General features: G+C 46.5%; 1 protein-coding gene across 2 annotated transcripts in view; it reads left to right on the forward strand.

Annotated features, from left to right (window-relative positions):
* The window catches only part of LOC142582478 (venom allergen 5-like), a 33,776-nt gene extending 23,957 nt beyond the window's left edge, over window positions 1-9,819 (forward strand). Inside the window, exons 6-10 of one of the 2 annotated variants that reach the window (XM_075692244.1) lie at window positions 2,082-2,206; window positions 5,033-5,173; window positions 7,397-7,662; window positions 8,867-8,944; window positions 9,672-9,819. In XM_075692244.1, coding sequence (XP_075548359.1) covers window positions 2,082-2,206; window positions 5,033-5,173; window positions 7,397-7,662; window positions 8,867-8,944; window positions 9,672-9,764 — 703 coding nt within the window. In that variant the 3' untranslated portion in view covers window positions 9,765-9,819. The remainder of the gene's footprint in view (window positions 1-2,081; window positions 2,207-5,032; window positions 5,174-7,396; window positions 7,663-8,866; window positions 8,945-9,671) is intronic. The other variant, XM_075692245.1, reaches the window with a different exon arrangement.
* The last annotated feature ends 4,424 nt before the right edge of the window (window positions 9,820-14,243 follow it).

Genomic DNA, 14,243 nt, shown 5'->3' on the forward strand with positions numbered 1-14,243 from the left:
ACTTTTCCGGAAATTGCACGATTTGTGCATTGCGGCACACTGCACATGCGGTTGCTCTTCGCTCGTCGACTGTTTTCTTCCATAACGAAGAGCACAAGTACGCCAACGCAGCTGCAGAAACCGCGTGAGCGAGAAATCCATCACCCCCTCCCGGCTTCCGAAAAGATCCGCGCGGCGGCGCTAGCGTTTCTGGAAAGCGCGAATAGTGAGGTGACTGTATGTAGCTCGCAGGATTCCTAGACACACTCGTGAACTCCTGGTCTGCAACAGCTGTAGCCGGCGGAGGGACGTCGCAGATAATTTGTGCAATACCGGGGCGGAGTTAGCAATTCTCTGACGGACAAGTGCTGAGGAAACGTGAAGCAGCGAGGCAGTGGTTCCACCCCACTTCGTACCTGCCATTCTGTGGAAAACATTTATGACACTAGTTAGGTCCTCCATAGTGGTCAAATTATGAGTCCATCGAATCTGGTGTACTAAAGCCACGCCGAGAAAGCGATGTTTTCTAACCAGTTCGATCTCATGGCTGTCTGTTGAAAGACCGAAATTTCAAGCTTTTTTCTTCTCCTGAAAGGCTTGAGGCGCGTGTTACGGTGGTATCTCCTTTCTAGAAATACTCAAGAAAAAAAAACTGCCAGTGTACGCATCCGTGTTTTAATGGCAAAGCCTACGTTTCAAGCACACGCGCTCATGTTTACGGCTGATAAAGCTGTATTGTTTCTTTTACCCCTAGTCTCACATTTTGTTACATAATGCTTGCGTCCCTTTCTGCTGACCAAAAGAAAAAAGAAGCTACAGAATGCTAGCACCTACGTAGCATATGACAACGGCCCGTGTGGAATGTATCCTTTCACGATGAACGTTGAGCATTATGAAAATTGTCGAAACCCATATTTTCGTCTGATGAGACGAAGACGTGGCTTCGCTCGGTATGGCAACCATTTAAAATATTTGCCGGTGGAAGCAGTTAGCCGACTGGACGACTCAGATAGAATTTTCTTTTTATTTATGAGGAACACGTGAGTTGCGGGAAGTCAAGTAAATCTGGAATTCTCGAGCAGGGTAACTTGAGTTAAGTAGAGAACTACAGAGCTCACAGAAACGGAGCGCTGGCACGATACATCACATGCATGGTGGCAAAAAGAAGCGAAGTGATCAGAGTATCACGAACAAGTATAGGGCGAGCAGATAAAGCGTTCACGTCTATACAAAAATCCCTAATAGCGATTGATTTGCGAGATCCAGAACTTACCGAAAATTTGTCGAATGTTTTATCTAGCAGTAGTGCAACAAAACAAAAGGAGAAACGAAAAGAGGCACAATGTGCATGCTTGCTCTTCAAGCTTGTCAGAGGTAAAGGATGAAGCCCATTTGTGCAGGGCATATCTCTGGCTGACAGGCACAACCACGAGGAATTGGGAACAGTATCTACCAGCGTTTAGTTGACTGCAGGTGACCCTGGAGAATACCGTAATTTTGTGCATATTTGTAAGACCCAAATGAATGGAGTAAATATGCTGTAAGTGTAGCATGCCAATTCATGTAGCACATTTATCTGCCCTACATGGTACATTAGTTGTGTTTTAAGTAATAGCGATATTAGTGGTTACGAAAATTCAGCGCAAACACGATGGACAAAGAAGGAAGGGCTCGACACGGGTGCAATATTAGTCATCAGGCGGTCAAACTTAATCCTGAGTCCCTCGACTATATACGACGTGCCCCATAATGAGATCCTGACTTGGGTGCGTGAAACCCCTGCCTGTAATTTATTAAATATTTGTATCAGTTCCTTCGTAGAGCACCAGACAGTCCAATTAAAGATTCTGCTATATCTGCTGAGAACGTTTACTAAATTTGGATGGGTTTTCATTTTTCGTAAATGAAATGAGCTTCATTCAAATCGGTTCGGCGATTGGCTAAGGATACAGTTTCTGTCATCAAGGGGATTCGAATCGGGTGGTTAAGGGCAAAAGATTCTTTTTATGGCATCTCTGACGCAGAGAACGCGGAGCGCGTTCACAAGAACACTGTTACATTTAGGGTTCACTGTGATCGATATAGTTTCGTTTTGTCTGCAGTGGCAATATCATGGGCAAGGAAGTTTACAAAGTTGGGCCAGCCTGCTCTGACTGCCCTGAGGGCACCTGCTGTGGAACAGCGTGCCAAAGACACCACGTCACTCGGTCGTACGACGGCTTGTGTAGTAAGTATAGCAAAACATGAGCCAATCTTACACGATCAATATTGAGAAAGTGTCAGCCTGAACTCAGCAACATTGGCTGCTTCCGCTAGGTCTGTGCATACACTGTAAATTGATTTGTACTCTCAAGGGTCCTTAAGGGCGCAAATCGGCCTATAACTCACGCCCTTACACCCGTAATGGCGTAAGCGCGTGTGTTATAAACAAAGAACACGCCTAAATGTTTATGTCAATTTACAGTGTAGCGAATAGCACCAAGAAAGTTCGGACTTTTTTTCATGTCTGAGTTAATGTGGGTTACCGCAGAAGCTGCGGCCGCTGATTGCCGTATAGGAGCAGTGGAAGTGTAGTAACGAACAGGTTTGCAAGTAACTGAAATGCGTTATTAATGAGAAAGGAGAGCGCATTTCGATGCGTCCCGTAAAACAGACCCACAGCAAACTTTGGCGATGAACGCGCTCCGCAATTAATCGTCAGTCCAGGCGGCGGAGAAACGCGACACGGCACCGCCACAGACCACAGCAGCTAAACCATAGGTAAACCATAGCCAAACCATAGCTAAACTATAGCTAAACCATAGCTAAAGCATAGCTAAACTATAGCTAAACCATATTTAAACCTTCAGATGCCACAAAGCATCTCTCGTGACACCACTCGCGTCTCGAAGAGCTGAGTTTGCGGACGGAGAAGAACGGGCCCTGCGGCAATTCAGTTGTGCGAGAGCTCGTGCAACCGATCGAGAGGAAAATAAATTGGCGCGTGTATGTTGCAGTGATTATTTATCAGAGAGGGAACAATTTGTTTGATTAAATTCTGTTTGCAGTACCAATAAACCAGTTCGATCGGGTTGGCCCGCAAGGGTGTGTTATAGGCCCTCTTTTTTTCTCAATTTATATTAGCGATATAGACGCAGGTTTTTCACCCCAAATAACCATCAAAGATTATGCAGATGACGCCATTGTGTAAGCTAAAATATGCGCCCTTAGTGACCAACAGGAGCTTGGTAACCATTTACAAAAAGCCAGCCTCTGGTGTGACGAGTGGCAAATGGAGCTAAACGCATCAAACACTCTTTGTATGCGTATGACGCGTAAGAGAAATCCGTTAATTTTTCCCTACAGCATCAACGGAGAAGAATTAGCGGAGATTAGGGAATTTAAGTACCTATAGGGATTCATCTCACGAATGACCAAAACAGGTCGGCACATGTTGACAACATTTGTAATAAAGCCATGCGTAAACTTTGCTCATTACGAGGAAACCTTCACGACGCTACTTCAGAGGTAAAAACAATGACTTATAAAAATGACTGTACCTCCTGTATTGACTTATGTAAGTCACGTGTAGGAGCCGTACACTCAACAAAACACGTAAAAAAGGGAGCGCGTGAAAAATAAGGCATTGGGGTTTGTCTTTAGCACATACGCTACAGCCCAGTCCGCCACTGAACTTCGAAGCAGAGCTGGTCTCATGACTGTCAAGCAGAAAATACAGCTTAACAGGCTGACATTCTTTTTCACGTATTAAGAGGGGATTATGAAGCAGACTTAGAAAAACACATCACATCACAGAATCCTGGTAGCCACAGAACAAGGCATTCAAAACATATCAAACCACTTATTGATGTAACAGAATTATTCAAGCATTCGTTCTTGGTTCGAAGCATAGACTATTGGAACAACTTGCGGCAAGAGATAGTATATACAGGCTGTCCTGATTTACAAGCTTTCTTTTTAATTATGGGGTTTTACGTGCCAAAACCACTTTCTGATTATGAGGCACGCCGTAGTGGAGGACTCCGGAAATTTCGACCACCTGTGGTTCTTCAACGTGCACCTAAATCTAAGTACACGGGTGTTTTCGCAACTCGCTCCCATCGAAATGCGGCCGCCATGGCCGGGATTCAATCTCGGGACCTTGTGCACAGCAGCCTAACACCGTAGCCACTGAGGAACCACGGCGGGTGATTTACAAGCTTTTGAAGAGGTTGTTGCCAATTATTTGTAAACAGTTGAGAATATGTTTTATTGTTAGCTGTCTTTCGATTGCAGCTGTTTGGCGCATCACTTTTTCTTTTTTTATTTATGGCGATATAACTTGTTAATTGTAACTAATGTGATTTACCGTTTTAGTATTTGTTTATATGCTGTGCTTTCCTATCCTGATTGCTTCCTATAGAATTGTATAAACATGTACTACGTTCAGTTTGTACGCGACAGCAATGTAACCGCAACTTCTCTCTTGGCATGTGCTGACAGTATAAATAAATAAATAAATAAATAAATAAATAAATAAATAAATAAATAAATAAATAAATAAAACAAGTTTATTACCGATTCCTATAATTCTTTCAATATGTGTTTCGATTTCGCGTGCAACTAACCTCTACTTCTCTTAATAATCCTGTTCAAGGACTACAATTACGTTATTTGAAATAGGCGATTTTTAAAAATCCAAGAAAACTTAAAATGATCACTCCCTTTATAGTTCGCTTTTTAGCCAGCATTTGTCATGTTGTGGCGTATGCACCATGTCTGCACGCCTTAGATAGCATTTTTAATTTATGCTGCATTTGACCTCTTCTTTTCCTGCATCTGCTGCTGTTAAAATCAGATAAGCACGACTGAGTAAAATAATAAAATAAAATGCCTGCTACCACAAAAACACAGTTTTTCCTTATTCATTAACACCTTATTTTTAATGTTGACAACACTCCACACTTTGTGGATTGGGCTTTTGCTTTTCAGTGCAACTCTTGCCCGCGAGACGGAACTAATGCAAGGAGTGTATCAACAGAATAAATTCTGAAAACATTTTTTTTTTTTTCAGAGGTTATCGACGATGGCCCGAGCGTTCCTTTGGACGATGACAGATTGCTGTCAGCGTGCTTGTTCAACAAAGCAACTACGCACAACTGCAGCTTCCGAAGTGAACCTACTGATGCTTGGACGACGAAGACATTCTACGGAAGTAAGCCTCCGTACCGTCACGGCCGGCGTTCAAGAGCGTGACGCTCTACTCCAGCTACATAGCTACATAACTCATATTTTTTTGTTATATATGCACATTCATTATTTTGCCAACATTTTCAAAATGTCATTCTTCGCCCTTTGATCTTTGATTCCTCCGCATTTTTTATATAAGTTTCAATTCGTCAAAACGTGTTTTTTTCTCATATGTCGCGAAATATGAAAGAGAACTAGGGTAATTTGTTTTCCTTGTTTTTTTTTTGTTTTTAGAGCTAACAATATGTAATGATGACAGGCCGAGAGGAACTCGAGTTTCCTCCGACAAATGTGTTCGTATAGAAGCGCGCACTTCACAACACGTTACGCCATTTTTGATGTGTTGACCGCATATTACAACGTGTATACACTAAGCTCAGAGGCTGCGCAATATACGATTGGTTCAGTACTTGAACGTTGCAATAGCAAAACGCCGCTCGATTACGCGCACCGCGTTCCTAGCGTCGCGCTTGTCACGGTCCGCACTGCGATCGGCGGCGTCGTGATCGTGCAAATTATATCCACTGTTAGCGCGAGCACTTTATTAAAGCGAAAGCTTTACTAACCGCGTCGAGCCGAGTTTCACCGTCGCCAGCAATTTGACCTTTATGTGACCGCAGCTGCGCCGTAGCCTTGGCAACGCACCGTGCCGAGCTATGCCGCCGGCATGGCGCATGCGCTCTCCGCAGCTGGGTCGCCGCCTGGCCACGTGACTCGCCGCGCGCTTGGCTAAGAGGAGCGCCGCGCTTGCCTAGTCAGCGCGATCTTGGCCATGGATGAGTGTGAGGCCGGGCCATGGGCCGGGCCGTCGTCTCTGAGCGTTGCGCTGGAGCTTCGAGCCGTCGTCGCCAAGCGGCGTCTGACCACCCCGCGGATACCACCGGCGAGCTGCTTCACTGGAGAGGGTCCGGAATGCAACATGCGTCGCACCATCGAGATCAGTGTAGCGATCGCGTGCGCGCCCTGTCCGTTTGCGCTTCGACGCTACGCATGTTCGCGACGTCTCCTTGCATGTCTAGCACTTACGCTCTCCCTGTGGAACAAAAGGCGTCGCCCCGTCTAACAATGCGTGTCTACCCAACCCTAATCAGAGTCATGTTTAGCCACCAACCCAGGCACAGCCGTCATACCTGGCTTAACGATGATTGTATACCTAGGTATAATAATTACAACTAAATCAAAGGTGAACCAAGGGAAACCAAGACTTAACCAGGCTAAACCAAGCTTTCGCTGTTCATATCCAAGGTTAGCTGAGCTATGCCGCAGCCAATATTTTATCCGATTCTGACATTCATATTTTTTGTCTGATGTAGTGAGTCGTGACTGAGTGGCCGTGTTTAAAGTAGCCTTAAGTATGCAATGCGACATAATATTTCAGTATTATAACCAGCAAACACGGCGGCGCTTTTATGTTTCTCGTCGACCATGGGATATTATACGTGCAAGGAGTCATTTCGTTCCATCCTATTCGTTACTTATAGTCCATGTCTCTCGGTCTGCCGATTCAGGGGACACCGTCGGCAGAGCGCCGAGAAAGAAAAGCTTTGGAGTAGACTCGTTACGTTACCAATGAATCTGCGACCCCATAATACTTCTGGTCTCGTACCTGATCAGCCTATATACTACCGACAAAATATCGTGTTTTAAATTTGGCACAACGTACGAGATGGCTCTAGCTTTCTACGTTTTCAAAATAGAAGAAGCGCGTATCGTGTCATATTTGCAAACGTTTTTTCTTGCAAAAGTAATAACTTCTTGAAAATACGCGCGCTTCTGTTTTGCAGCGCTACCGCAGCTCGCTGCTGTCTCTCTGGCCCGCTTTGAGGAATACCCGAAACTTCTCAGGGTCTCCTGATCAAAAAAAAAAAATCATTGGTGATTTAGCCATAAATGCTAGAGGAATGCGTTAGTATTACGTTGCTCCTGTTTGAGGTCTCGGATCCATAATGTAAACCGGATTCACCGCATTGAAAAGTTTTGTTCAGGAGCTCACTCAACACACGTCCTGTCTCTTCGAGGAGTGAAGTGCATATGAAGGTGGAGCAGACCCCCGCCAATTATACGATATACATATATATATACTTCACACGCACTTTTTCCCCTTTGACACACTCCAAATGCTAACGCATTTTGAAAAAATTAAAAATCAGCTGACAGCGGTGGTGCTTCCGTCTCGAATCTTGCGCAGCGGGCTACGCCGAAACCGTGCTCGAGTCCGGGCAACGCGCGGAGTTCACCTTCGAACAGCCCATCCAGTCGATCAACGGCCCACTCTGCGTCGACATCGAATACAATAAGGGACCCAACGTGGCCGGAATGGCTGACCGCGGAGTGTTCGACCTTCTGGTGACACCTGTCGACAGGCCGCAGCGCCGGAGGACCATCGGCTTGTCAGGAGGAGCCACAAATGTCATGAACATGCGGGTTACACTCAACTATAACACTGCCGTGCAGGTGAGCCCGTCTGCCGACGTAACTATATAAAGCGCTTATCGTAGCTTCAGCGCGCGCTGAAAACGCGCCTCGAACCGAAGGTTACCTTCGAGCATTTCTCTCTTTCCCTGTCTATTTCGTTCTTTTCTCCTATTCAAATTCTTGCAATATCTAAGCAATAAAAAGAAACCGTCATCACAGTACACGGCAAAGACTTTATTAAGCAATGAAATTTGTGGGCTGTCTTTATCTATGTAAGCTGACTTGGCGTTCTAGTGTGCTTTTTGTGACCTCTGTTGGGAGCTGTCTTGAGTGTATTTATGTTACGCGAGTTCGTATTTGACTCTTTCATTTTTGTTATATTTATTTTGTTCAGTGCCGCCTTGTTCTTTTATGTTTAGCGTACACCCATTCTACGTGAAAAGGCGTCGCCGACGCTGCTTAAAGGCGCCAACATGTCTTGAATATCGTGTAATAAATAATAATAATAAAAATAATAATAAAAAACGCGGTATGTAAATATTTTTTAAAGCATTGTGATGTTTATTGCTTGGGAAATACAATACAATAAACAGGTGAAGGATGCTGGCACGACAAGATAGTGAGGAACCCTTCGGCGTGAAAGGCCTCAACGCGATTTCATTTAACGAGCTCAGTGGTCTTAGCTAGCTTTGAAGCCTTGAATGCGCGCCCAGCCAATAATAAATATTGCTTTTAATCGCAAAAACAGAATGATGGTACTATTAGCCAAAGGATAAAAAAGAAAAACGGGATAAGGTTAAGGAAGCTATGCTTGTCTTTGATGAGAGAACCAGCTTCAATTTCGTTGCGAAATATCAAACAACACGAATCACGACATCTCGTGAAACTTCTGTTCCTACAGCGATAATTTTCTATTATCTACCTACAGCAGAAACTGCCGTGGCTCATCACATGGTCGTGTTTCGAGTGCCATCGTTTTCAAAATCAATCTTTTTGAACTGATCGAATAGCTATCATTAGCGGGTAAACTAAATCACGCTGATTATATCTACGTTTACTCATCAGGCATACAACCCGCCTGCAGGTGTGCGCAACGCGACAGGAGGGTGCAATATAAGCGTCGACGAACCTTCAAATCAAATTAGCAAAGATAAAAAAAAGATCAGCGCTCACTATCCGCGTTCGTTCGTGAAAAGAAGACGCCCTGCACAGCATCCATGAAAGGCTGAACTGCTTATTACAGGAAACACCATCAACTTCAAGAACTTGTGGGTGTCGTTGCCGGCGGATTTCTTTCTTGGGGCCCTCACGTCAATTGCAGGTGATGCTTGCGGAGTCGCTGTCGGTGGCGGCGGCGGCGGCGGTGGTGGTGGTGGTCGTGGCGGTGGTGGTGGTGGTGGTGGTCGTGGTGGTGGTGGTGGTGTTTCATGGCTGTACAAGAAATTTTATGAGTAGAATAGGGACTTCCAGGCACGTCCACAGCTCGCTTACAACTGGAGTGCGTGCGTGATTGAATGCGTTAGTGCGTTAAACAGGCATAGAAAACGCTTGGCAGCTCGTACTCCCTTTCGCTTTGATATGGACACGGAAGTCCAGTGCCTAAGCGGATACAACCTAGGCTGCACCTAGTAAATGTGAGAGTTAAGGTGATTAATTGGCTAAAATAATTGCAAAGTGGCAATTAAACTTATTGAAGGGCATGACCTGCGTCTAGCACTATAGTTATACTGCAGGACACTGCATGAGACTCGTTGTTTTGAACGAAAACATTTAGTTGTTACTGGTTAAGAAACACGTTAGGCAGCAACAAATACGATTGTAAGCGCCTATGAGGGTTAGTGTCAAGTTTTAGATATAAACTGGCTTCAATTCAGATTATCTGTCCTTTCCAACCAGCGAAATAGCCTAATGGCAGTAACATACATCTATTCAGATCATCTTCACATCGGACAATTTAAGACATCGGTATCTTTATTTGCCACGATTACACTAATTTTATGTTGTGGTTCAGTATACAAATATTTCTGTTCATCTGTCGTCTTTCGCAGATCGGCTTCGCATTCGCCGTGCCAAGAGGAAGCTCGGCCCAGTACGTCAACATTCACAAGGTTGCCATCTACGATAAAGCTTGCTCCGAGTGATGTTGCTAATTTGCCACATTCCCGAATAAACAGTTTCGTCTGGTTAGTCAAATACTTTGCTTTTCTTTGTGATGCTGCTAGATAAAAAAAGATGTCTGACGATTACGATACACCCTAATGTGAAATTTGAGCGCAGCTCGATACGTGTTTCAAAGCGAAAGCTTTACTGGCCGCGAACTTGCGATTTCGCCGTGGCGGTACTCCGAGGAGGCACATGACGTCACAACGCGCGCCTCACCGCGGATATTTCTCTCTCTCTCGCTCCCTAGTCACTACTGCGCATGCGGCACTAGTAGCACCGAGCCACAGGCGTTCCGCCACTGCGCAGCGCCGCGCCTCTCCGCCGCCGCCGCCGTTTGGTATGACGTCACACCGCGTTCCTCGTCGTTGCTCTCGCGTCCGCTCGCTTCGCCAGCTGGGTCGCGTGCCTGATAAGTTATAACATGTCGGAGGATTGAAAAGGGAGAGCTCGCGTGCGCCGCAACCACAGTTGAGGCGGCAGTATGGACGGCGGCAATTCTGATAAGCAGGAGGAGGCCTGGAATCGAGATCGGAAGGAGATGAAGAGGAAACGAATCGCCCAGGAAACAGATGAACAGCGCCCCGAACGACTGGCTAAGCGCCGCAACATAGCTAGACAACCAGACCAATATGGACTTGCATTCAAGATTAACCAAGTCTAACCATGATATGCCTTAGCTTTCGCTACGTATATCCTGGCATAGCCGAGCTAAGCCACTGCCAATTTTTCATTTCGCGATATATTGAAGTAAGGAATTTGAAACCGATATCGCCGCACCGACTGGCAGTGCGCCAGTACCGTCAGAGTCTTCGCATAGGGATCGCAGCATGGGAACACTGGCATGATCAGCGGCATCGGAGCCAGCTGTGGAAGAAAACGACGACGAACGCGCGAGCAGTGGCACGAGCGCGTTCGCGCGGTTACGCCGAGGGACGCCGACGCTCAAACCAGGAATGGACGCCTAAGAGCGGCGCATTACAGGGCCCGTATTCGCAGAGTTTTAACGCGACAGCGTTAAGGAGCTCGTGTCGCAGAAAAGCCGGTGTCGTCGGCATCGGCGTCGGTGTCGACGTCGGCGGCGTTGGCCGTGAGCGATAAATCCCAGCAGGCACTTCATGAATAAAAAACAACTTGCAAGATGGGCTGGGTGGGAATCGAACCAGGGTTTCCGGAGTGTGAGACGGAGACGTTACCACTGAGCCACGAGTTTTTTTTCTTTATTACACTGAGCCACGAGTTCGATGCTTCAAAGCGGTACAAAAGCGCCTCTAGTGAACGCGGTGTTGCCTTAGAAACGAGCTGTTTCTAAGGCTCAGGCGTGCGTCGCTTGCTCAGGCGCACATTTCGTTGTCGCGCCGAACGCTGCGTTGCTCGACGCTCACCGCGTCCGATGCGGGGCGCGTAGTTGCTGCGCCGTAGCCCATTGTCTTACACCCCTTGGCGGGTCGACGGGAACGCTGTCGCGTTCCACTCTTGAAGGCGAAGCTTAAGCGTCCTCCAATTTTTTTTCATCCCACCCACGATTTTTAATCGCTGAGACGATCGTCCCGGCCGCTATATTGCGCCGATAACTGTCATGTCTAGTGGGCACCTGAACGCCGCCCAATCGGGAAGCTCTTGTAAATACGAGTCCAGCACCTGCATCCGACCACTTATGGCCAGCGCTCGTCGCGGTTATTTCGCGTTTTCTTTGTCTGCGTGTTTTTTTTATTGTAAGCTGCCAATATGAACGTAATTTATGAATTCAACTCCAGGAACTGAACTAACGAAAATATTTAGTTCATCTGTGTATGGTGAAAAGCTACGGATTAAATTTTGACCACCTGCAGTTCTGTAACGCGCATGGCATGACATGTCGCAACGCATGGTATAACGCTTGTTTATTGTACACAAAGAGAAGCACAACACATGCCCAGCTACATTTAATGATTCTGCATCTCTTGCCTATGTCGTTGTGGTAACGCTAGACGTTTATATATCGCGGCCTCTACAGGTCGGGCATACTTAAGAAACGCATCGTATTGCTATGCTATATCAGAGTTTATCTACTTCACGGGGAAAAAAGTGGCCAATATGACATCCAACGCAAGGGCCTATTAACAATTATGCCGAAGGCCTCCGTATCAAGTTTAGCTCTGGGCACGGCAGAGATTTTGGTCTTCGTTGGTGCCATTCGATAACAGGCAGTTGAGTGAAAACGTATTAGTGGGCCCCATATGACCGGACAGAATACCAACGAAGCGAGCCATCAAGGCACTCTTGGAATTTTTTGTTAACACGGGCCTAGATTCAGGGCTGAACGGGGCCCTATGAACACGAACGTGCATTACTCGCATAATCGCACCCTATACTAACCTCGCCTATCCTAATCACCACTCCTCATACCCCTCTTTTTCTCCACTTCCCCTCTGAGCAGAGTAACAGGCTAGACCAGATTAAGCTCAGGCCAACCTCTCTGCGTTTTCTCAATAAGAGAGAGAGAGAAAGCAAGGGAAGGAAAGGCAGGGAGGTCAACCAGAACAGCATTCGGTTTGCTACCCTAGACTGGGGGTGGGGGAAAGGGGAATAGAAAGAGGAAGAAAGGGAGAGAGTAAGCACTGAGTATGTGTGGGAGGGACCCCGTACACAATGACACTATAAGCGGTCTCTTAAGCCCGTGCGCTTCGAGTACCGCACTAGTGCACGAATCGCTTTTCGAGCCAGTGACGGGTGTGGCCACGGTCCGAGTATCTTTGACTCGGTGAACGGTCTCGAGTCTAGTCTGCATAAAGTTGCCCGCAGAGAGAGGCGTTGGACATCGTAGCGAAGGCAGGTACACAATAGGTGCTCGATGGTCTCCTCGCACCCACAGGAGTCGCACATCGGGCTCTCGGCCATTCCCATACGGTAGGAGTATGCGTTCGTGAACGCCACTCCCAACCACGAGCGACGCAACAAGGTTGCTTCGCCGCGGGAAAGGCTAGATGGCAGTTGTAGCCGTAGCGTGGGGTCCAGTTTACGTAATCTGCAATTGAAGCCACTTGAAGTCCAGAGATCTTGGGACTTCTTGCGCACAAGCAGGTGAAGTTCTCTAGCAGCGTCCGACCTCGCCAAAGGTGTTGGACGCGTCTTGGTATCTTCATGGGCACACCGGGCAGCCTTGTCAGCTAGGTTGTTGCCGACGCTGCCACAGTGAGCAGGAATCCACTGAAATATAATGTGGTGTCCTCTTTCCAGAGCATGGTGGTGCAGTTCCCTGATTTCAGATGTCATTTGCTCGTAAGTTCTGTGACGTAATGCGGACTTGATGCTATGAAGGGCTGCCTTAGAGTCACAAAATACGACCCATTTCTCTGTTGGCTCTTCGGTGATGTACATCATAGCGGCATGGAGAGCTGCAAGTTCTGCCGATGTAGATGTAGTCGTGTGCGACAACTTGAATTTAACTGTAACGTTCTTGGCTGGAACGACGAATGCGGCAGTTGAGCTGGTAGGTGAGGTCGAACCATCAATAAGTTATATCTTATGCTACAGTGAGGCGTTTCCTGCATCTGTGGATGGTCCTCTTCGGTGCAAAAATAAAGTTTTAGTTTTGCGTGACGCGTGATACGCCACCGTGACGTGCGATACGTTAGGCCCTCTGCGCATGCACAGCCTCCCCGCCTTAGACTTGCCGAGAGATCAATTAACGTTCTAGCAAGTCATCATCGCGTACCGTGCTAGAGTTTAGAAAAAAATTAAGGATGCAATAAAAAGTCAAGATTTTAGAGAGTTCGGCATCGCTCATGCAACACCATGATAACTATAATTATTTGGATGAACCCTAGCTATAGTCTCTTTGCATTGGGTAGGAATTTGAAAAGGTCCAACGCTAATGCTGTTGCACCTCCGCAGCTGGACCCCTCTGCAGTCTTTCTACTTCTAGAGCGACAAAAGAAACAGTTCACCTGAATATTTTTTATTTATACACACTACCCTGTCGGTGCGAGACCTTTTAGGGGTGGCTAAAGAAGTTGCTTCCAGAAGTAATAAATCAAAGACGACACAGCACACATTAGCCTGCACACTATATTACGACAATACATTGCTAATAATCTGTTCTCAGTGCAAGATGGGACTGAGCAATGGCTGTTTTTACAATTTAGATATTACGGTCGCTTTGCAAACAGCAAAATAGCAAGGGTGAATTCTGATCGAGGTGGACGGTCTGGTCTAAGCGGGGCCATGTTGTTACGCGATCACGTTAACGCGCCGAGGTAGTGAGTGGTACAAGTGGTACACGTTCAGTGCTCCTATAACGTATCACGTAAAGCAAAGGAGTAGGAGGAGGAAAAAGGGAACGACAAGGCGGTCAACCAGACGCAAACCTTATTTAAACTAGTGTTTCAATGACGTTAAAGCTTCAAGTGCACATTGCTGTAATCAAACCGGCGGAAATGGCGCGAACATGAGAGCTTTATCACTAAGCAAAACCTTCC

Source organism: Dermacentor variabilis, chromosome 5, assembly GCF_050947875.1.
Source record: "Dermacentor variabilis isolate Ectoservices chromosome 5, ASM5094787v1, whole genome shotgun sequence".
NCBI lineage: Eukaryota > Metazoa > Arthropoda > Arachnida > Ixodida > Ixodidae > Dermacentor > Dermacentor variabilis.